Source organism: Penicillium brevicompactum, assembly GCF_028827555.1.
Source record: "Penicillium brevicompactum strain IBT 35665 chromosome Unknown utg000009l_segment0_segment0, whole genome shotgun sequence".
In the NCBI taxonomy this organism is placed as follows: Eukaryota; Fungi; Ascomycota; class Eurotiomycetes; order Eurotiales; family Aspergillaceae; genus Penicillium; species Penicillium brevicompactum.
Window position 1 is genome coordinate 2,253,145 of NW_026623212.1, and position 23,174 is coordinate 2,276,318.

At 51.5% G+C, this 23,174-nt stretch overlaps 6 protein-coding genes across 6 annotated transcripts; 3 read left to right on the forward strand and 3 right to left on the reverse strand.

Annotated features, from left to right (window-relative positions):
- Positions 1 to 1,437: 1,437 nt before the first annotated feature.
- Positions 1,438 to 6,475, reverse strand: N7506_012305 (uncharacterized protein; the record flags this gene model as incomplete). Its single annotated transcript, XM_056961596.1, has 4 exons — positions 1,438 to 4,752; positions 4,814 to 6,051; positions 6,117 to 6,338; positions 6,394 to 6,475. The coding sequence occupies 4 exons, from the start codon at positions 6,473 to 6,475 to the stop codon at positions 1,438 to 1,440; spliced, it is 4,857 nt and encodes a 1,618-aa protein (XP_056806130.1).
- Positions 6,476 to 7,357: 882 nt separating this feature from the next.
- ireA (bifunctional endoribonuclease/protein kinase IRE1) lies at positions 7,358 to 10,762 on the forward strand (the record flags this gene model as incomplete). The annotated part of the gene is made up of 1 exon (XM_056961597.1): positions 7,358 to 10,762. One exon carries the CDS (start codon positions 7,358 to 7,360, stop codon positions 10,760 to 10,762), a length of 3,405 nt encoding a protein of 1,134 aa, XP_056806131.1.
- A 658-nt stretch (positions 10,763 to 11,420) lies between these two features.
- On the forward strand, positions 11,421 to 14,140 carry N7506_012307 (uncharacterized protein; the record flags this gene model as incomplete). Its single annotated transcript, XM_056961598.1, has 2 exons — positions 11,421 to 11,617; positions 11,674 to 14,140. The coding sequence occupies 2 exons, from the start codon at positions 11,421 to 11,423 to the stop codon at positions 14,138 to 14,140; spliced, it is 2,664 nt and encodes an 887-aa protein (XP_056806132.1).
- Positions 14,141 to 14,643: 503 nt separating this feature from the next.
- N7506_012308 (branched-chain amino acid aminotransferase) lies at positions 14,644 to 15,823 on the reverse strand (the record flags this gene model as incomplete). The annotated part of the gene is made up of 2 exons (XM_056961599.1): positions 14,644 to 15,707; positions 15,763 to 15,823. 2 exons carry the CDS (start codon positions 15,821 to 15,823, stop codon positions 14,644 to 14,646), a joined length of 1,125 nt encoding a protein of 374 aa, XP_056806133.1.
- Positions 15,824 to 16,135: 312 nt separating this feature from the next.
- N7506_012309 (uncharacterized protein) lies at positions 16,136 to 17,812 on the reverse strand (the record flags this gene model as incomplete). The annotated part of the gene is made up of 3 exons (XM_056961600.1): positions 16,136 to 16,818; positions 16,906 to 17,332; positions 17,357 to 17,812. 3 exons carry the CDS (start codon positions 17,810 to 17,812, stop codon positions 16,136 to 16,138), a joined length of 1,566 nt encoding a protein of 521 aa, XP_056806134.1.
- Positions 17,813 to 18,609: 797 nt separating this feature from the next.
- On the forward strand, positions 18,610 to 22,929 carry N7506_012310 (CDR ABC transporter; the record flags this gene model as incomplete). The annotated part of the gene is made up of 1 exon (XM_056961601.1): positions 18,610 to 22,929. One exon carries the CDS (start codon positions 18,610 to 18,612, stop codon positions 22,927 to 22,929), a length of 4,320 nt encoding a protein of 1,439 aa, XP_056806135.1.
- Positions 22,930 to 23,174: the final 245 nt, after the last annotated feature.

Consider the following 23,174-nt stretch of genomic DNA (forward strand, 5'->3'; position numbering starts at 1 on the left):
TGCCACTTTGGTTTAGGTTATTTTCCGTAATATTTGAGAAGGCGCTTAATAAAGTCTTCAAATACGGCTATATCGGTCGAGCTTTAAAATACTTGAGAAAAAACAACACTATTTTAGGCGTATGTAAGAAGAATCTGATAATATTGATCACGATGGAATTTGGATATCTATAAAGACGTCGCGCCCATTGGAGACTAGTCGGTCCGTTTAAAACCAATTCGTTTGTTGTATCTAGACTTGTCTATATAGACTAGATGATGGGATCGAAATTCTGATAAGTTATATAGAAGTCTCGTAAATTGGCGTTTTGTTTCTTTGCTCTTTGTCGAGTCACCTTTTTCGACTAGCCGATAGATATAAGAGCTCGCTTAAGACTAGAATTCGTTATCCGAATATAGAATTCATCCTATAAAAAGAGCGCTATCTTATCTATATAGAGCCTAGGTTTCTCAAGAAGATGATTATATATAGCCTCTAGCATTGGAGGGGTGATACTTCGTCGTCGTCCGACATGTGTAGGAGGCGCTTGGATATTCCCAAATAGGTGGAGATTATTGCGGAGGTTGATGATTGAACGCTTACTACATTTAGCTGCTTTAGCTATCTGTGATGTGTTTAAGGATTTACTAAGTATTATGTCGCGGATTATCTCGAGCTTGGAAGGAGGGAGTCTTGGCGCCATTTTGCGTAATGATGGTGGAAGATTTAGGGTGTTGGCGGTGGAAACTTCCTTATGAGGCATCGTTGGTCCAAAACGGGGAAGTTCATTCCTCTATGCTCATCTCTGCTCACCCTCCTGCTCAGTGAGCGGACGAAATAGTTTTGACTGAAGGGCTGGGAACGACGGAGTAATGGGAAATGCACGTGACCTACCACCATCGTAGGTCTTGGAAACGTGGTTGTCATGGCGACAGATCTGAAAACTGCGGCAATTCTTCAGTGCCAACCACGTTAGATAGAACGGCATGCACGATGTCACGGATGGCAGACTACGTGTCTGGTCTCCCAGACGGCTGTATCCTGCTCAGGGAGCGGATGAATGGATTTTTGATTGACGGTCGGGGGGATGCTGGGGTATAGGGAAAATGCACGTGACCTTGGGTCATTCAGTTCCCAGGAGCTTGGTTGTTTCTAGAACAGCGATTTGAAAACTGCGGGCCCTCAACTATTGCTAGCTAGGGGCAAATTGATAGGACGTACCTAAGAAGTCATGGATGCTTGATTGTGTGCTTAGTTTCCTCCAGGTGGTTAACTACTGGCTGCCCTAACGTTTTGATGTATTGACCTGCTCAATTGGATCACGCAGGTAGTCACGATTCGGGATTATACAGTCTCACAGCCGTTTTTATTTTAGGTATTCCTGGGCATCAGCGCGTAGGCTATTCAAATGAGACGTGTGTAGGAAGGCACAGGGATCTGACGCAATATAAACAATGATCACAGGCCAGATATGGGACACTGCTCTGCAAGCACGAGAAATATAACACCTGACGAACAGGCGATAGCCAAATTAGATCCAGACATAGCAAAGTGAAATGAACTAGCTGGTCGATATTCGGCAGGTAACCAAAGGAGGTTGACTCCATTATAAGTTATCCAGGAATAGTCATCATTCAAGCCATACCCATATTGTTCTGAAGTCGAAAACTTCGGGGCGAGCGTAGCGGCAGCACTGCATCCTATATCAAATGTACCAGTTGAAGTGTGTAGATGATTGAACATGACTTTATCAAATTGAACGAAATCGGGGGAGTTGACAAGGATTGTTGATAGGCAGTGGCCGGTGGCCGAATCCCAGATCCTGACTGTATTATCATAAGACCCTGATGCGAGTCGGCTCCCATCCTGAGACCAAGCAACCGAGTCAACCGTACCGCTATGTCCCTCGAGGATTAACACGCACTGGCCAGTGGCTGGATCCCAGACCCTAACTGTGTTGTCACGTGACGCCGACGCAACTCGGTTGCCATCCTGAGACCAGGCAACCGGAACAACCTCCTCGCCATGCCCCTCGAGGATTGATACGCACTGGCCAGTGGCCGGATCCCAGATCCTAACCGTGCTATCAAAAGACCCTGACGCGAGTCGGCTTCCATCTTGCGACCAGGCAATCGAGGAGACCCAATTGCTATGCCCCTCGAGGGTTAGCGCGCACTGGCCAGTGGCTGGATCCCAGACCCTAACCGTGTTGTCATAAGACCCTGATGCGAGTTGTCTTCCATCTTGCGACCAGGTAATCGAGGGGGCCCAATTGCTAAGCCCGTCTAGGATTGACGCACATTGGCCAGTGGCCAGATCCCAAATCCTAATTGTGTTGTCATATGACCCTGATGCCAGTCGGCTTCCATCTTGCGACCAAGCAATCGAGGGGACCCAATTGTTATGCCCTTCGAGCGTTGACACGCACTGGCCAGTAGCCGGATCCCAGATCCTAACCATGTTATCATAAGACCCTGACGCGAGTCGGCTTCCATCTTGCGACCAAGCAACCGAGGAGATACAATCGCGATGCCCTTCGAGTGTTGACACACACTGGCCAGTAGCCGGATCCCAGATCCTAACCGTGTTATCATAAGACCCTGACGCGAGTCGGCTTCCATCTTGCGACCAAGCAACCGAGGGGATGCAATCGCGATGCCCTTCGAGCGTTGATACGCACTGGCCAGTAGCCGGATCCCAGATCCTAACCGTGCTATCAAAAGACCCTGACGCGAGTTGGCTTCCATCTTGCGACCAGGCAATCGCTTCGACAGGACCACCATGCCCCTCGAGGATCAACGAGCATTGACCAGTGACCGAGTCCCAGATCCTGACCGTATTATCAGTGGACGCCGAGGCTAGAAGGTAGCCAATTTGCGACCAGGCAATCGCTTCGACGGGTCCGCCATGCCCTTCGAGGGTCAACGCGCATTTACCAGTGGCTGGATCCCAGATCCTAACCGTATGATCACGTGACGCCGACGCGAGTTGGTTGCCATCTCGAGACCAAGCAACCGAGACAACGGTATTGCTATGCCCCTCGAGGGTTGACACGCAATGGCAAGTATCCGGATCCCAGATCCTAACGGTCTTATCAAATGACGTTGATGCGAGTCGGCTTCCATCTTGCGACCAGGCAATCGAGATGACTGGACCACTATGCCCATTGAGGAATATCGTGAACTGGCCAGTGGCCGTATCCCGGATCCTAACGGTATAATCGGAGGATACTGATGCGAGTCGGTTGCCATCATGCGACCAGGCAATCGAAGGGACCCAACCGCTACGCCGGTCCAGGGTTGACACGGGTTGGCCAGTAGTCGGATCCCAGATCCTGACCGTGTTATCACGTGATGCCGACGCGAGTCGATTTCCATCTTGCGACCAGGCAATTGATTTGACCGGACCGCTATGCCCCTCAAGGATCAACGCGCATTTACCAGTGGCCGGATCCCAGATCCTAACCGAATGGTCACGTGACGCCGACGCCAGTCGACTTCCATCTTGCGACCAGGTAATCGAGACAACCGACTGTCCCTCGAGATTGGTCGCGTAATGGCCAGTGTCCGTATCCCAGATCCTAATAGTCCTATCAAATGAAGCTGATGCGAGTCGGCTTTCATCTTGCGACCAAGCAATCGACATGACAAAATCGTTATGCCCCTCGAGGGTTGACGTGCACTGGCCAGTAGCTGGATCCCAGATCCTGACAGTGTTAGCTGATGCTGATGCGAGTCGGCTTCCATCCTGAGACCAGACAACCGAGACAACGGTATCGCTATGCCCCTTGAGGGTTAACGCGCAATGGCAAGTATCCGGATCCCAGATCTTAACAGTCTTATCAAATGATGTTGAGGCGAGCCGGCTTCCATCTTGCGACCAGGCAATCGAGACGACTGGACCGCTATGTCCCTTGAGAGCTAATATACACTGGCCAAGGGCTGCATCCCAGATCCTGACAGTGTTATCACGTGACGCAGATGCGACTCGGCTTCCATCTTGCGACCAGGCAATCGAGGGGACCCAATCGCTATGCCCCTCGAGCGTTGATATGCACTGGCCAGTGACCGGATCCCAGATCCTAACCGTGTTGTCATAAGACCCTGACGCGAGTCGGCTTCCATCTTGCGACCAGGCAATCGAGGGAACCCAATTGCTGTGCCCCTCGAGGGTTAACGCGCATTGGCTAGTGGCTGGATCCCAGATCCTAACCGTGTTGTCATAAGACCCTGATGCAAGTCGGCTTCCATCTTGCGACCAAGCAACCGAGTTAACCGTACCGCTATGTCCCTCGAGGATTGACACGCACTGGCCAGTAGCCGATTCCCAGATCCTGACTGTGTTATCATAAGACCCTGATGCGAGTCGGCTCCCATCCTGAGACCAAGCAACCGAGTCAACCGTACCGCTATGTCCCTCGAGGATTGACACGCACTGGCCAGTGGCCGGATCCCAGAGCCTGACCGTGTTATCATAAGACCCTGACGCGAGTCGGTTGCCATCTTGCGACCAGGCAGTCAAGATGACCGGACCGCTATGTCCCTCCAGGGTATGAAGACATGAACTCCAATCTTTGTCCACCGATGGCTCGTTCAATACCCAATCCGGTCTCTCCTCTTGATAGCATATTCTGGTCAGACTTAACATAGGGCTAAATATCAGGGTCGAACTGTATACTTGAAGAGGACTACGTTCAATTGCTAGCCTGTGATATCGAATAAATCGTGAGGCGTCAAGAACTCGATTTAAAAGGGCTGGTGGTTCTCCTTTTTCCTATTGCAGGGGTTTTTAGGTCAGGATCGGAGATATTTCCACTATATTAGAAATTACTCACTTGAAGTAAGCTTTCTAGCTTTAGCATAGCTGCTATGCCTTGTGATAGGCTTCCTAGAATGCTCAGTGCTTCAAGCCAGTGAAGGTATTTCTTTTGCAGAAAGCCATCCACACGCCCTCTGTCATCAACGCCGTCATCGTATTTTGACTGGCATCCGCTATGGTGCAGATGGTCAACCCAATAGACACATGCATATTGTGCAGCTGCTAATGGATTTGGATTAGGTGGTACGACTTTTTCGATCGAAAATCCAGGGTTCTTAAGCTGAAAGATGTCGTGCCGAAGTGTCTTGAACATGGCTTGTAGACAGCGAGAGAAAAGTCTGCGGTGTTCAGCTTCTATATCTCCAGAAGAAACCCCGTTTGGCGTCTCTTTAAGCAGAAATTCTTTTGCAGACTGATGGACGAAAATGATAGTGTCTTCGCGCACAGTCAGAAACGAGCCACAAGCCGCGATAACCTCTGATAGGACTTCAGAGTCGTCAGAGAGGTCATCAGATAGGTCAACAAGAGAGGCTAGCTCGCCAAACGCGATAGGCCGATACACTATAGACATGACAGCCAGTATTTGTTTGCAGGCCTCGGCATCTTCCGAGTTGCGAACCTGATCGAACATCCGACTGTACAACGCATCCAGTCCAGAGGGAAACATCTCCAGCTTCTTAAGAGCGTGCCTCCGGGGTGTTCTATCAAGTTCTTGACAGACTAACGCTACCCAAAGGAAAGTGCCTTGTGAATTAGATGACAAGTAACGGTAGATCGTATCACGAGTTCCATCGCTATACTTCTTAGCTTTCGCTAGGTAGTGAACCTTGTGTTGAATAAATCTGTTCACAGCTTCAGACACAGACTCCTCATTTAGCTCCAATGAGATCGGAGCAGTCTGGGTAGTATCAAGACGCTCTTCGATATCCGGCCAGTTGCGGCTTGAGACAATCCACTTTACCTGTGGGTAAGCAGATGATATCTGAGAAATCAAGCCGAGAAGGGAAGGTAGGCCCGACGTGCATTCATCCAGCGCATCGATAATCAAATAGGTGCTTTGGAGGACCGGGTCTTTTATAATTTCCGTGAAAATCTTCGAGAGAGCATTCCATGCGTTTATATCCTCGAACAATGCTTTTCCCGCGTGGTCATACTGACCTTTCACATGGGAGAGAAGAGACGCCTGCTTCTCTACAAGCGAGTATATCAAGCCACGGAGAACAGCTGTGGCATTATTGATCCGTACGTCGGTAGCTTGGCAAAAAAGAACGAGATATTCGCAGTGTCCCCAAACAACCGCGTTAATTCATCGATGATACCGCACAGCAGCATTGTCTTTCCTTTGCCCGGATCACCTCTGATCCAGAGGAGGCAGTTGTTCCGGTTGTCTCGCCATTGTTGAAACTCCTCGTTGTCTAGAATCCAGCAGTATGAATGCTTAAGCAGTCCTCCGTTGGTGTTCTGAATACGGTCTTTGTCATGGTGAGGACTAGTCGTCCGCAGATCCCGCAGACACGCTTGATTCAATGCTTCCGATTGTACTTGAGAAGTCGCACTGGTTAGGTACGTTCTTTTAGACTCATGCGCCCCACTCACGGAACTGATTAGTGATATGACCAAGGTTCTGTCCAATTTGGAATCCAGAGTTTGAACCGTCATATGATGTCGTGTATGCCATTATTGCAGCCAAATGATCCTTGGAAGGGTAAGTGCGAGCATATGGCTACGTCGTCGAAGTACCCCGCAATCAGGTGATTTATCAAGCGACGCTAGGAAGCAAAGATTGATCGTTTTTATTCGGGCTCCCCAATTCGTCGAAAACGCAATAGGTATAATCTTTTCCATGGAGAATTTTAGTCACATGGGCTAATATTTATTCATACGCCTTGCACGAGATTGGATGCTGTCAATATTGGAGTGGTGACCCGTGCGGAGTATCGAGATATAGGGTATCAATCGTATGTTTATTACCATTATATTACAAAGTACCTCATCATTGATTTGAAGTTACAATACGTTTCGATAGTCTGAAATCGCCTAAACCGAACACAGACTAGCGTGTTTCAGGAGAAAAAATCAAAGAGAGTCAAATAGTGAAACTGATTTCGAGCGCGTCTGTAACCGAAAAGCACAAGTCGACAGCCAAAAGCCTAGGCTGCAATGACCAAAGTACCGGTACTTCCTGATACCGCATGTGGAGGCGGAGGAGGCTGGTCACTGTACAGTACACGCGTAATACACACAAGTGCAGCTCTCCCCTTTCATCTTCTGCGCCTCTTCCCTCTCCGTACACTCCGCACATCTCTCTCCGGGGGCTTCATTTTCCTCGGTCTTTATTCTTTCTTTGCGTTTTCTTTCTCGCAATATTTTCGCATTTTTCACATTTTCCAAAATCCACTGTGGGGGATGATCCGCTACCCGGATAGTCAATTCGATCCACATTCTGGAATCCATTGAACCTACCTTTTGGCTGTCACTTCTCTCCTATCGCTAATCCAACTCCGACACCCTTCAACTCACCCTTTGATCCTCCGTCAGTCTTTGTGCTGATAGCTCCACGATGCGGTGGCGGCTGCCAGGCGCCCGTTCGACTCTCCCCGCCAGTGTCGCCCTCCTCCTCCTCCCGTCCCTGGTCGCTCCGCAGCAGCAGCCAGATGATGCCTCCCGACTCTCGGTGCCCCTAGCACCCGAGTCCATCCACAATGCAGCCCATGTGGCTACACCACCCATCGTGAAACCCAACGATGCGAGCGCCCTTGCTACTCTGGCTCTGGCAGGCTCCGGCCGTGCCGTTCGAGCCCCTCCTGTCCAGGCCAGCACCAGTGCCGGTCTGGCTTCGCAGCTTCACGCGCGGTCCCTACAGGACTGGGAGGTTGAGGATTTTGTCCTGCTGGCGACCGTCGACGGAACCATTCACGCCCGTGATCGCAAGACCGGCACCGCTCGCTGGGCCCTCGAGGTCCCCAGCAGCCCTGTCGTGGAAAGCATCTACCACCGAGCGAATCGTTCCAGCTTTGACGACACCGAGCCCGAAGACGACTTCTTGTGGATCGTCGAGCCAAGCCAGGATGGCAGTCTTTACATCTACAGCCCCGGTCCGGATTCCGGCTTGCAGAAACTCGGTTTGACCGTCAAGCAGCTCGTCGACGAGACCCCTTACTCTGGAATTGACCCCGCCGTGACCTACACCGCGAGAAAAGAAACGACTCTGTACACCATCGACGCCCGCACGGGAAGCATTCTGCGGGTTTTCAGCTCGCGTGGGCCGATCACCACAGGTCCGGAATGTCGGAAGGTGGACGGGGAGGATTTGGATCCTGAACAATGCGAGACCACCTCGGGAACTTTGGTACTTGGTCGGGTCGAATACGCCGTCGCCATTCAGAACACCGAGACTGGAGATCCGATCTGCACATTGAAATACGCCGAGTGGGCACCGAACAACCGCGACATCGATCTCCAGAGCCAATACTACCGAACCATGGACCAGAGCCACATCTACAGTATGCATGATGGAGTCGTACTGGGCTTTGATCACTCCCGCATGGACCGACCTCGTTACACCCAGCGCTTCGCATCTCCCGTTGCCCGAGTCTTCGATGTCGTTCGCCCTACCGATAAGGATGCGCCTCATACCTCAACCCCACTGGTGCTATTATCTCAGCCTCTTCAGCCACCCGATCCAGACTACGGGTCTCTTGGCGACGAACGAGACAAGCGTGTGTACATTGATTGCACCGAGGCAGGCGGCTGGTACGCATTTTCAGAAGAAACATACCCACTTACAACAGGTCGTGCTCCAATGGCTCAATGCTACGAAAAGGATTTCCTGCGCCGTGGCCAGGCTTTGATGAGTCTGACTCCCGTTCAGCAGCGCAACGCTCTTGCAGGTGTGCATTCTCTTACTCGTCCTCGCCTCGTGCGTCCTCCTATCGCTAGGATCGCTGGTTCGTCGACTTCTGAGCTCTCCAACGATACACCCCGAGACCTTCTCCGCAGTCCTTCCGAACTGGCTTTGCCTCCAGCACTGCGAAACAGCGCCATCATCCGCAAGAGTTGGGACAACGCCTTGGATATCGTCGTGACTTTGATTCTGCTGTTCATCTGCACTTTCATCTACTTCAACTCGCACCACCTCCGCGACTTGGCGAAGCAGAAGCTCGACATCAAGAACATCATCAACTCCAATGACAAGTCATCACTGTCCACCCCCTCTACCCCTGTCATTGGAAGTGCACCAGACATCAAACGCTCAACATCAGACCAGCAAGTTCCGAATGTCACAGTGGATGTCGATTTGAACGAATCCATCGCAGACAACGAGTCGACCCCTCGCCCCTCCCGTGAGCAAACTTTAGCACCGGGCTCTACTCCCCGGGTGCAGATTCGCGAGCCATCTCGTGGTCCCGATGACGAGGACGGCGATGAACTCGACAAGCCCAAGAAAAAGCCACGCGCTCGTGGATCGCGAGGTGGCAAGTCTCACCGTCGTCGCAAGAAGCCCGGCAGCGAAGGCGATAGCCCGGATGCGGAACAAGTCATTGAGCAGGTCAAAAACATGGCACCCCAGCCTCGACTCGAGCCCGATGTTCAGATGATGCGCACAGTCTCCAACGAAATCCAGGAACTGGATGGTGTCGTTCGCATCGGTCGGCTTCAGGTTTTCACCAATATCGTTCTCGGACACGGCAGCCACGGCACCGTTGTTTACCAAGGATCCTTCGACGGCAGAGACGTGGCGGTCAAGCGCATGCTCATGGAGTTTTACGACATCGCGTCCCATGAAGTTGGTCTATTGCAAGAAAGCGATGACCACCACAATGTCATCCGGTACTTCTGCCGCGAGCAAGCCACCGGCTTCTTGTACATCGGTCTTGAGCTGTGCCCTGCCTCTTTGCAAGATGTGATCGAGCGTCCACTGAGTTATCCAGAGCTCATCCAGAGTGGCTTGGACCTGCCAGATGTTCTGCGTCAGATCACGCAGGGTGTTCGTTACTTGCACTCTCTGAAGATTGTGCACCGTGACTTGAAGCCGCAGAATATCCTGGTTGCTATGCCCCGTGGCCGATCAATTTCCAAATCACTGCGACTCCTCATTTCTGATTTCGGTCTGTGCAAAAAGCTGGACGACAATCAAAGCTCCTTCCGAGCCACCACGGCTCACGCGGCGGGCACTTCTGGCTGGCGAGCACCTGAACTCCTTGTCGACGACGACAACGGTCCCTTGTCCCTGGCCTCTCAGCACACGGAAACCTCGGAGCCCGCAGTGGTGGATCCGCAGACAAACCGTCGAGCCACCCGGGCCATTGACATCTTCTCGCTGGGATGTGTCTTCTACTACGTCTTGACCCATGGCAGCCACCCATTCGACAAGAATGGCAAGTTCATGCGCGAGGCCAACATCGTCAAAGGCCAATTCGATCTCCAAGAGCTCAACCGTCTCGGTGACTACGCCTTCGAGGCCAAAGATCTCATCCGCTCCATGCTCTCCCTCAATCCCCGCCAACGACCCGACGCCAGCGCTGTCCTGATGCATCCCTTCTTCTGGACCCCGTCCGACCGCCTCAACTTCCTCTGCGATGTCTCCGATCACTTCGAGTTCGAATGCCGTGACCCGCCATCTGAACACCTGTTGTGTCTTGAGGACGTCGCCCGCGACGTTATGGGACCGGAAATGGACTTCCTGCGCGCTCTACCGCGCGACTTCAAAGACAACCTCGGCAAACAGCGCAAGTACACTGGCTCTCGCATGCTGGATCTGCTCCGTGCCCTTCGCAACAAACGCAATCATTACAATGATATGCCGGAGCATCTCAAGACTCATATTGGGGGTTTGCCTGAGGGTTATCTGATCTTTTGGACGGTCAAGTTCCCCAGCTTGCTGATGAGCTGTCATGAGGTCATTGTTGAGTTGGGATTGACTCGTATTGATCGGTTCCAGAGGTACTTTGTACCACCGGAATAGATAGTCATTGCATCTCTTCTCTTGTCAACATTGCAAATTCCTCTTATAAAGAGGTTGTACATACTACCTATCAGATCTAACTATGGAACGGGGACTTTACTTTTCATCCATGTCTTTCCAGTCGTCTTTCCAGTTGTCTTTGTATTTGTCTTCTAATCATCTTTCCAGTTATCTTGTAGTAATCTTTCTAGCAGTCTGTTTATTCCTTTTTCGAGTAGTCTTCGCAATAATTTTTTCCAGTAGTCATTCCAGTAGTCTTCCTAACAGTCTTTCCTACTTTGTTTTCATTATTCTGAGCTTCCAGGCTTCCTGAGTGGTTCCTCAAACAGAGCTTTTCAAAGTTACAAGTAGTACGGAGTATACATCGTGACAGTAGAAGTGTCCAGGTGTAGTTGATAGCTGTTATCGGAAAAGTGGGGAGCTTATCTTTTTTTTTCTTTTCCGCCGACTTCAACTTCCCTTCAACTTCACTCCTTCTCGCATTGCGCTCTTGCACATTTTGTTTTCCTGTCTTGTTTTGGCGCAGCGTTTGCTTTTCCCCTTTCATCCTTCCTTTCTCTCTCTTCCCATTTCCCCCTCTCGCATAACTCGCATCCCCCCATTTGTACTCCCATTTGAGCTCCATGCGCATGCGGTGTAACTTTCAACAGTACAAGCCATGGTGTTCATTCGTCTCACGGTGAAGATCTTTCCCCAAGATCCAATCAACCCACGCTTGGGTGCGATCCGGTCTTCGGCGAAGGCAAAGAAGCCGGGTGTCTTCCTACTCCCGATTGAGAACCCCGATGTGGTTGACCTGCGCACTCTGGCAGGTCTCATTCGAGACAGGTGGACATACCTGCACCCAGATCTAGAGTGAGTGGTACAATTTCCTTCATCTCTGAATTTTAAACACTGACTTCTATCTCTAGACCTCTCGCGATCAAACAAATCTTCGACGACGCGAACGATGACGTCGATCTCTACCCCGAATTGACAGTCGCCGATGTCTGGATGGACCATGGAAAAGCGCGCACTGATGGTCTCGACCAGTCAGGCACTGTGCGCATCATTCAAAAGCCCGCAGCTGCAGCTCCAGAACGTTTCCCTTCCGTTGCGCCAGATTGGGATGCACCTCTTGTTGCTGTCAATCGCAACCGTGAGTCCAAGCTCAAGCGAAACACAACCGAGACCCGGATCTCCCCGATCCAAGAGGACGGGGACGAGGACAAGGTTGAGGATGAGAGTGAGGGCGAGGAAGACGAGCCCCCGCGCAAAAACTTCTGGACCCATCTTGATCATCAGCCTCAAACCAACCAGGTCTTGAAAAGCAAATCTCCTTCTGCAAATGACCTGACTCGCCACCAGCACAATTTCCCACTCACCTCAGTTGAATCTGACCAACGGGAGACCTCCCAGTCTGCTGCCGACAGCTCCATGACCACCGGAACACCTGCGTTCAGAGGTACGACCGAAGAGATCAGAGAGACACCTCCTTTTGAACTTCCTCCCTGGGCCACCTCACTGTCCCAACCTCAGCCAGAGCGCCCCGATGCGGCCAAGCTTTCGCTCTCCAAAAGACGCGCTGCCACGCCTGGCATTCGAGCCCTCTCGTATGCGCATGACGATCATCATTCGCCGACTCCCGGCCATTCCCCCGACATCGCCCCCAAGCACCCGCCGTCGCAGCGATCCCGTGGCTATGACTTTGGAGAACCCAGGACGGATGAAACAGAAAGTGTTGGTCAAAGCGCGGACACTTTCCTCAGCAGTTTCGGCGAGTTTGGTCAGCATGCGCCTGATGCCGACGGTGATACTTTCATGGGTGAATCTCAGTCCGGTTCCCTGAAGCGCAAACAGAGCACCGGGGAGTCCGCCCCGATCAAGGAAGCTCGCGTGGAACAAGCCCACCCAACGGCGAGACAGCATTCGAAAACCAAGTCCCCTGAGCCTGAGCATAATTCTGACGATGAAATAATCCTGGTGTCAGCGTCACCCATCACGAAGTCTCCAGCCGCTACAACTGGGCAGCAACAGTCTCCAAAAGACCCACGCCTCCCGCGCCCCCCGTCATTTTGCAGCCCAAGCCGCCGAGAAAACTGGGCCAAGGAGATGGAGCGAGATTCGCCCGGCCAACGGAGGGGACGAGGGCTCGGTCTGGGGTTCAAAACACTGCTTCCTGGTAGCCCTACCTCTCAAGATGCATCGCGAACCTCCGCCCCTGAAGCATCCACAAAGGACTCCTTGGATACCCACGAAGTTGCACCGACAATCCACGAAGCTGAACCGAACCCTCACGAAGTTGAAACGACAACCCACGAGGTTCAGCCAACAGCCCACGAGGTTCAACCGACAGCCCACGAGGTTCAACCGACAGCCCACGAGGTTCAACCGACAGCCCACGAGGTTCAACCGACAGCCCACGAGGTTCAACCGACAGCCCACGAGGTTCAGCCGACAGCTCACGAAGATGAACCGAAATCCTCGCAAACAACCGAAGCTGCCACCAGAGCCCAGGAAAAGCGCGAAGCAGCTGAGCTACAGGCTATGCTCAAACATCAGGTTCTTCCTGGTGACGTCAAGGGGATTGTAGAGAGTATGCTTCATCATCTCTTTCAAATTAGGAAAGTTGGGTTTCAAAAGGGACAGATGCCTCGCGCCAAGCTTGTTGAGTTGCGTCGGAAATTGAAAGCACTTCAAGAGAAGGCAGAGACTTCAACGTCGACTCCGGCTTTGTCGACCCCGAAAACACGGGAATCGGTCGAACACAATCCGGTCAAGTCGACTCCTGCAAAGCAGACTCGGGCATCAGTTGCACCCACTCCAACTGAAAACATTCCTCTCAAGCAGACCCAGGCAAAGCGGACTCGGGCATCACGGGAATCGGTTGCACCCACTCCAACTGAAAACACTCCTCTCCAGCCGACTCCTGCAAAGCCAACTCGGGAAAGACAGGCATCAGTTGCTCACACTCCAACCGAAAACACCCCGGCAAAGCAAACCCAGGAAAAGCCAACTCCTGCAAAGCGGACTCGGGCAACACGGGCATCGGTTGCACCCACTCCAATTGAAAACACCCCGGTAAAGCCAACTCCTGCAAAGCCAACTCGTGCAAAGTCTACTCCTGCAAAGCCGACTCCAGTCAAGCCAAGTCCCGCAAAGCCAAGTGCTGCAAGCCAGAGTCCAGCGAGGCACCCTCCAGCAAAATTCCAATCCAAGCAAGCAACCCACGAACATCGTACCTATCTTAAAGACTTGTTCGCGTCCCAGAAGGAGGATCTTGCAACCCGAGCTAGATCTCAAGTGCCAGAATCAGTGGAACCGGTCCCGCCTCCCCAACCCACTCAATTTGCTGTTCCCAGCAGCAGTGAATCCGAATCATCGGATTCAGACTCCTGATGAGCTGGAATGTGGGAGATGTCTTGTCGGGTGGCTTTTCGTTCCGTCCCTAGGTGCCCAATCACGATTAATGAGAATGTACAATAATCGCTTTGCATGGTTCCTGTATCATACTAGCTATCCTGATTGTAATATCAAGTTTCCTTTTCAATTGATGTAACAATGTTCCACATAAATCTGAACGTCTCATCAATCCTGGTAAACGATGTATTGCAATATAAGACCCTTCAATGATTGGGATTCTTCATAAACTTGGAACTGGCTTTCAATATTGTACTTCCAGGTCTTTTCAAGTGTCTTTTCAAGTGCCTCTCTATACCCCTATCAGTCTACAATGAGACAGGCATTCCTCAGACTAGAACGAACGGTAGCTGAAATACTAAAATTAACGCTGGCCGCTACAGACCTGCGTACACTGCTCAACGACTTGATTAAATTGGATACTGATTCTTTGGAGAAATTTGTTTAGGGCTCGTGTTCAGCACCAAACAAATAACAATCCATCAGGGGAGATTAGCACCCTGCTGCTCGACTTCGTGTACCTCTGCAAATGCAAATCCTTTAGGTGGCGCTTGAACCTCATAGTTCCACCCAAAGGAATCCTCAACGTCGCCTGACTGAATACCACGGAGAGTCTGTAACAGCTTCACACAGACTTCTCCGCCTTGGTTCTGCGATCCACGACTGTATTCGAACTTGTCGCCTGTCGACCGCATCGTGATACTACCCACAGGGACCAGTGCCGCCGCCGTACCTGCAGCAATAACCTCTTCGAACTCCGGTAGTTCCTCATAAGCAACTCGTCTCTTCTCCACTCGATATCCAAGGAAGCGAGCAATTTCCAAGACCGACGCCGCAGTCACCGAATCAATCGCATTGCGACTGTCCGGCTGAATAACCGTCACGAGTCCGTCCTCGCGCTTAACCCCAATAAAGGCCGAAGTCGAAAACTCATCCACCTCACTGCGGGTGGCACTGTCCAGGTGAAGCGTGATGCCGAATCCTTCACGACGCGCCCGATCACTGTGTCTCAAGACAGGAGCATAGTTGCCTCCAACCTTGGCATTACCCGTACCGAATGGCGCACAGCGATCAAAGTCTTCTAGGATCAAGGCATCGACTGCACTCGCTCCGTGATACACTCCTGTTGGCATCGCAAAGACCGCGAGCGTATACCCATCTGGAGGACTCAGTCCCAGCTGCGCGGACGAGCCAAACAGCACAGGCCGAATATACATGGCCGCTCCAGAGCTATGCGGTGGCACGTACTCGGCATTGAGACCGACCGCCAGTCGTACGCACTCGATGAAGACGTCCTCCGGAACGAGCGGCATGGAGACCACCTCCGCGGAATGCTGCATACGCAGTGCATTGCGGTCGGGTCGGAAGATAGTGATCTTGGTGTTGTCGCGGTTTCGGAAGGCCTTCAACCCTTCGTAGACTTGTTGGCCGTAGTTGAGCCCCGGGGCCATTCCGTGAATGGGGAGGAAGGGAGAGCGGACGAATTCGGGGGTGGACCATTTGGCGCCCTCGCTGTGGGAGAAGTGCGCTTCGACATGGCCATTGCCTGATACTGTCAGACCAAGGCGTAGATATAAGACGGAGAATATCAAAGTGCTTACCGTCACGGACCTTGAAGCCTAGATTGGCCCAATCGATGTCAATGGGGGGTGGTGGGAACATTGTGGGGATGTCGATCCGGGAACCCCGCGTTGCTTATTTTTTATATTCACCTTGCTGACTACTCCTGGCATTTTGGGTAGCATTCCATTCATCACAACAACTTCGGACTTATATGCCCAACGAGCAATTGCATCATTTGCCCCCGAAAATGCTTTCCAAGGCTACAAATTCAACAAGATGCCTCGAGATACCTGGGTGGAAAAAATCGAGTTTACAGGCACACAATACCTAGACAAACACACGGGTCTTCCAATATTGAAATGATGGGTGAAGATCAGATAGGTGTCATCTCTCACACTCCAGGCTCTACCCTCAAATTTGCGCTAGCAAATCGAAAAGTCCAGGAGGCAATGCTTCACGGGGAACGCCTTCCAGTCCCAATCCAGAAGGGAAACCATAATCATCCTCGCCATCATTGTAATAGTCATCATCAGTGTACCAGCCATCTTCATCCTCGTCATAATCATCATCAGAATCTGCGTATGGGAATTTGTACGGGCAGATCTGAAAGTTAACTTGGGTGCCTTTGAACATGTCCTGGAGACTGCGGAAACATTGTTCAGGGGTCTTGCCGGGTGGAATGCGTTGGCTGTGAAGTTTGATCGGTGCTGTGACATCAAGTGTCAGGACCTTAAGTTCGGCAAGCGCCGGGTAGTGCCGATTTTGAGCATCTTTTGCGATGTTCTGGACCATGTTTCGGATAGAAGAGTTGCAATCTGTGATATCCAATCGTTTGAGCGAGCTAGGAAATACAGGGTGTGCCGGAAGCACGGCATGCTGCAGGAAGATCGTCTCGAGCTGGTGGAAATCTCTCAGTGGGCCAATTTTCGCTCGGCTGTTGATGTAGTTTTGAATATTTTCAAGGTGCTGGGGATCCCGAAAGTACTCGGTTTGTAGGTGCTCGAGTGTATTCTTTTGCGAAAGGAGGGCTTTGCGAGCCTGTGCAGCATTGAATTCGTTTCCAATGCGAGGACTCGGAATACGTCCAGGCTTATCTTTCAATTCGAAGTTCCTGTAGATGAACGACCGCTAGCCTTTGCAAGCTTTGATAAGCTTTGAAAGAGCGTTTGCCTCGATGTGACACCTCGAGAAGGCCAGCTCCTCTGCATTCAATGACTTGGTTTTCCAGGTAGACGGGAACGAGACACTGGAGAGATTTCCGCGCTCGAAAGTCGGGAATTTGAGACTCGGGAGCGTGAGGAACCGTTCGAATTCGCTGATTTCGTATGCGCGAGAGTCTTTCTCGCACTCGATCCACAAAACTTCCAAGTTGGACAGGTATGATGGGTCCCGTCCAAGAAGGAGGTTGAACGGGCTATATGAAAAGCAGCCACCTGGCAGACGCAGAGCCCGAAGATTAGGTGTCATGCTAAGTAGCAGCGCCACAATCACGCCAACGTCAACTTCATGGATAGAGCTGCACCAGCGTTGCTCTTCCACGTCGCCCAATTGAAGGCTTTTGACGACGAGTTTGAGCTGAGCGATCGTTTGGGAGGCCTTGTCCCCAGCCTAGAGCCTGAGATTACCAGGTACAATGTCGTTTGGGGCGATGTAGATGTCTTGGACGCATTTTGCAAGGTCTGGACGACGAGAAAGGGTCGCGGCGAAATTCAAGGTCTTGAGTAGGCCAGTGATGGCTAGGTCATCAAACTTGCGAAATAGGAAAGGTTGGGCTAGATCACGGAATCTGCGGGAGACGAGACATATTTGGACAAGATCTGAGTAATCCTCGACCAAGTCATCGTCTTCAGCAGAAACCTTCGGCAGTTCATCATATTCGGCTATAGAGCCTATGATATCATTCAATAGTGTACTTCTGTTGGGAGGTCTTGAATGTTCATGATTGATGAGGAAGGACGAGAAAGGAGAGCCCCGCAATATTCGATCGCGTCGAGACGCGTGACCCGAAGAGGAAATTAGGGCTTTGAACGAGGAACTCCCCCGACGACAATTGATCCACCAACCCATCATACCATTTGGCTTGGGCATTTGACGTGTTAAGTCTGATTCTGTACACACAACGCCGAAGAAAGAATCCATGTTAGCCAACGCCTACTCCGTTTATTGCTGACCTGGACAGATCCATCCTGGTTAGGTAATCGAGTTTGGCCACCTGGGCAACCTCCAGGGCTGGCCAGCGCTCTGAAGGCTATAAATGGCCGAGATCTGAACCCACCCGTGGCACGATGTGGGCTGAAATGCCCCCAGTGGAGTCATCGGCATCACGGAGTCCGCTCGTCCTTGGAAGGCTCTGCATGCTCACTCCGGCCTGCGTCAGCATACTCCGTATTCACCGCGGATCCACTACTCTTCATGCGGAACAGAGAATTGACACAGAATGAGAAACTTGCAAAACTATCAGGGCGGGAAAGATCCCTGTTGTGTGAGGATCAGAAATCGAGAGCTGAGTGAGCGGAGTTAGGGGAAATGAGATCGGCACAACAGATGATACTAGTTGGATTTATGCATCCACTTGAAGGTGCTCTCAACTTCGATGACTGACACAAGTATCAGTCGGACAAACGAAAAACTAATAAAAGAACGCAGTGAACAGTCAGGCCGAGAGCGAGGGCTTATCACCGACGTGGAAATGGGCTTTAAAGGCTTAAATCCGCCTCGGTGGAACGGAGTCCGCTTTGCCGATCTATACATCGGGTCTTGTTAGTCCCGATGTTCATATCCTGAACTCCCCACATGGTGCTCCGTTTCCGAGAGATCTCAATTAAAACAGTTCATCTCGCACATTTTATGGACTCTCACCAATTCATGTTCGTCGGCTTCTCAATATGGAGAAGGACTATGATGAACCTGTGTTTGCGCCCATCGTGGAGCGGACAGCTACCGTTCTAGAAGAACGAGAACAACAAACCCTCACACGAATCGCCACCAGCAAGCTTGGCCAGCAGATCTCAAAGTCGGCAAGTCACAAAGATGGTGTGCCCCCGCATCTCGATCCCACCAACCCGCAGTTCGATCATCGCCAATGGGCACAGGTGGTGTTGGACCAAGTCAATGATGCAGGTATTGATATCCCACACCAAGGAGTTGTCTTTTCCAACCTCTGTGTCAGCGGATCTGGCTCTGCATTGCAATATCAAGAAACCCTTACTTCTAGCTTGAGCGTTCCCTTCCGAGCTGCAGCAAGAGCCTTGACTGGCCGTTCAGCACCACCGAGACAAATCCTTCATAGCTTCGATGGACTTCTGGAGGGTGGAGAGCTTCTTCTGGTATTGGGTCGACCTGGCAGTGGCTGCACAACCTTCCTGAAAACCATCACCGGTCACCTCGGAGGCCTGACCCTGGAGCCTGAAAGTACACTTCATTACGAAGGTGTCGGCTTCGACCACATGATTAAGCACCACCGCGGAGAAGTTGCATACAACAAAGAAGTCGACCTACATTTCCCTCATTTGACCGTCGGCCAAACCCTCGAATTTGCCGCTCATGCTCGTGCACCCCATCAACGCCTGGAAGGAGTCACGCGTTCAGAGTACGTTGAGACCATCACGCAGGTCGTGCTTTCAATATTTGGATTATCTCACACCTACAACACCAAGGTAGGCAGTGAATTCGTACGCGGTGTCAGTGGTGGCGAGAGGAAGCGAGTCAGCATTGCTGAGATGTTCTTGGCCCGCTGCCGCATCGGAGCGTGGGACAACAGCACCCGTGGGCTTGATGCTGCATCCGCCTTGAAGTTTGTCAAATCTCTTCGCCTGTCTGCTGATATGGGCTCGTCCTGTCATGCTATTGCTGCCTATCAGGCCTCGCAATCCATGTACGACCTTTTTGACAAGGTCGTCCTCCTGTATGAAGGGTACCAGATCTACTACGGACCCCGAGACCGAGCTGTGCAGTACTTCCAAGACATGGGATGGGAGCGACCCGAGCGTCAAGTCAGTGGTGACTTTTTGACTGCTATCACCAACCCAGCAGAGCGCAGAGCTTTACCCGGTATGGAGGGTAAGGTGCCTCGCACCGCCAAAGAGTTTGCCGACCAGTGGAAGCAAAGCCCCGAGTATCAAATGCTGACCAAGGGGATCTCTGACTTTGAGAGCCATCATCCGCCCAACGGCGGCGACGCAAAGAGACTCCAGGACAGCCATCAAGAGCAGCAGGCTCGTCACACTCGTGCTCGCAGTCCTTACCTTCTCTCAGTCCCCATGCAGGTCCGGCTCTGCATGCACAGAGCTTACCAGCGAATGCTCCAGGATCTCCCAACCGCCCTTTCACCTGTGATTGTCCAAATCGTCCTCTCTCTGATCATCGGTTCAATCTTCTACCAAACCCCTGACACTTCCAGCTACTTCTTCCAAAAAGGTGCAGTGATGTACTTCGCTGTGCTGATGAACGCCCTTCTCACGATCAACGAAATCCTCATGCTCTATGCCCAACGCCCCGTTGTTGAGAAACAAGCAGGGTATGCATTTGTCCATCCTTTCACCGAGGCCCTAGCCAGTCTAGTGGTCGATCTACCGATCAAACTTGTACGCATATCAGTATTCACAATCGTTTTGTACTTCATGGCAAACTTACGACGCGAGCCCGGGGCCTTCTTCATCCACTACCTGTTTTTGCTCACTGCAGTCCTCTCGATGTCTGGTCTCTTCCGCAGCGTTGGTGCATTGACAAAAAGCATTGGACAAGCCATGGCCATTGCAGGTGTTCTCGTGCTGTGTATTGTTGTATACACTGGGTTCACTCTTCCACAGCCATACATGCATCCGTGGCTCTCCTGGATCCGGTGGATCAATCCAATCTACTATACCTTTGAAGCGCTCGTTGCCAACGAGTTCCACGGTCGGACGTTCGATTGCTCCGCATTCATTCCGAGCTACGGAACCGGCACCTCGTTCATTTGCTCTACGGTCGGCGCAGTTGCGGGCCAGCGGACTGTTTCTGGTGACGACTTCATGGAACAGAATTATCAATACCATTACTCGCATCTGTGGCGCAACTTTGGAATTCTCATCGCCTTCTTCGTTGCGCTCAACGCCCTCTATCTTGTCGCTACCGAATACATCACCAATGACAAGTCAAAGGCCGAGGCACTGGTTTTCAGGCCGGGACATGCACCTCAGTATCTTCAGAAGGGCCATACTATTGAGCTCGGAGAAGAGGAAGTCAACAAACTTGAGGTGCAGGCTACTAACGACACGACAAGCGAGACCATCCGTCTTCCGGAACAAAATGACATTCTCTCGTGGAAAGCGCTGAACTATGATATTCCTGTGAAAGAGGGTACTCGACGTCTGTTGGACAACGTCAACGGATGGGTCAAGCCCGGCAGCCTGACTGCATTGATGGGAGTCTCAGGAGCTGGAAAGACGACACTTCTTGATGTACTTGCGCAGAGAGTCTCGATCGGTGTGGTGTCCGGTGATATTTTCGTGAATGGCAAGGATCTTGCACCCAACTTCCCCCGACGCACGGGATATGTGCAGCAACAAGACTTGCACTTGGATACCACGACCGTCAGGGAGGCCTTGCGCTTCAGTGCAATGCTTCGCCAGCCTGCAAAGGTACCACAACAGGAGAAGTATGACTACGTGGAACAGGTAATTGAAGTGCTGGGCATGGAGGACTTTGCTGAGGCCGTCGTCGGAAGTCTTGGGGAAGGATTGAACGTTGAGCAAAGGAAATTGCTCAGTATCGGCGTTGAGCTTGCAGCCAAACCCACCTTGCTGATTTTCCTCGACGAGCCAACCAGTGGTTTGGATTCCCAGAGTTCCTGGACAATCTGCCAGTTCCTCCGAAGGCTGGCAGATCATGGACAGGCTGTTCTAGCAACGATTCATCAGCCAAGTGCACAGCTATTCCAGACTTTCGACCGCTTGCTCTTCCTTGCAAAGGGCGGGAAAACGGTCTACTTTGGTGACGTGGGAGCCGGCTCATCCAAGCTGCTTGACTACTTCGAGCACAATGGCGCTCGTCCCTGTGAACCGCTCGAAAACCCCGCCGAGTACATGCTCGAGATGGTCGCTGGTGATTCCTCCTCCATCGACTGGGTGGACGCCTGGAAGAAGAGTCCTGAATGCCAAGAAGTCGAGGCTGAGGTGCAACGACTTCATTCTCGCAAGGAATCTGTGCACCAGTCTGCCCTTGAGGAGCTTGACGATGACAACGCGGAGTTTGCCATGCCACTCTACAGCCAACTGTACTATGTACTCGCTCGCGTGTTCCAGCAATATTACCGCCAGCCAGAATACATCTTCTCCAAGTTCATTCTCGGTATCGTCTCTGGTCTCTTCATCGGATTCTCTTTCTGGAAGTCAGACAACACCCAGCAAGGCTTCCAAAACGTCCTCTTCAGTGTGTTCCTTCTGTGTACTATCTTCAATACCCTGGTCAACCAGATCATGCCAAAATTCGTCGTTCAGCGCTCTCTGTATGAAGTGCGTGAGCGCCCGTCTCGAATCTACTCCTGGAAAGTCTTCATCCTTTCTCAGATGCTCGTCGAGATCCCCTTCCAGATTATTCTTGGAGTCTGCGCCTGGGCCTGCTTCTACTGGTCTGTGATTGGCCCTGAACAGGACAGCGAGCGTCGCGCCCTGATCATGCTCTTCATTGTTCAATTCTATATCTATGCCGCCAGTATGGCGCAGCTCGTTGTTTGCGCCATCCCAGAGCCCACTGTCGCAGCCATGCTTGCCACCCTTATGTTCGGTCTTTCCTTCATCTTCAATGGTGTGATGCAACCTCCCGATGACCTCCCTCGCTTCTGGATCTTCATGTACCGTGTTTCACCTTTCACCTACTACATTGGTGGAATCGGTGCAACAGCTCTTCACAATCGCAACGTTGAATGCAACGCTGCTGAGATGAGCATCTTTGATCCTCCTTCTGGTCAAACCTGCGGTCAGTACATGGCCAAATATCTGGAGACAGCCTCGGGCAAGCTTTCAAACTGGAATGCCACTTCCAATTGCGAGTACTGCTCGATTAGCTCGGCGGATCAGTACCTCGCTGCCCGCCAGATTCACTGGGACGATCGCTGGAGAAACTATGGTATCTTCTGGTGCTACTTTGTCTTCAACATTTTCGCTGCGATAACACTATACTACCTCTTCCGTGTCAGAGGCTCCAAGGCCAAAACCAAGAGGGCCTGAGTTCGTTGAAACAAAGGGGTGTCTCAGTATTCTCTCCTGTTCCCTTTTGACTCTCAATCCCCCACTCTTTGACTATATTCTTTTAACTTTGTATATTATCAAGAATTGAACTTGTATGCTCTTTTATCCTAAACATAGTTTTGTCTCGCTTCTCGCCAGTAATTTGATCTCCGCAGGCTAAGACCATCTTGCATCGATGAGTTTTCTGGGATGATGATACACCACAAAGACATTCACAGCATTTA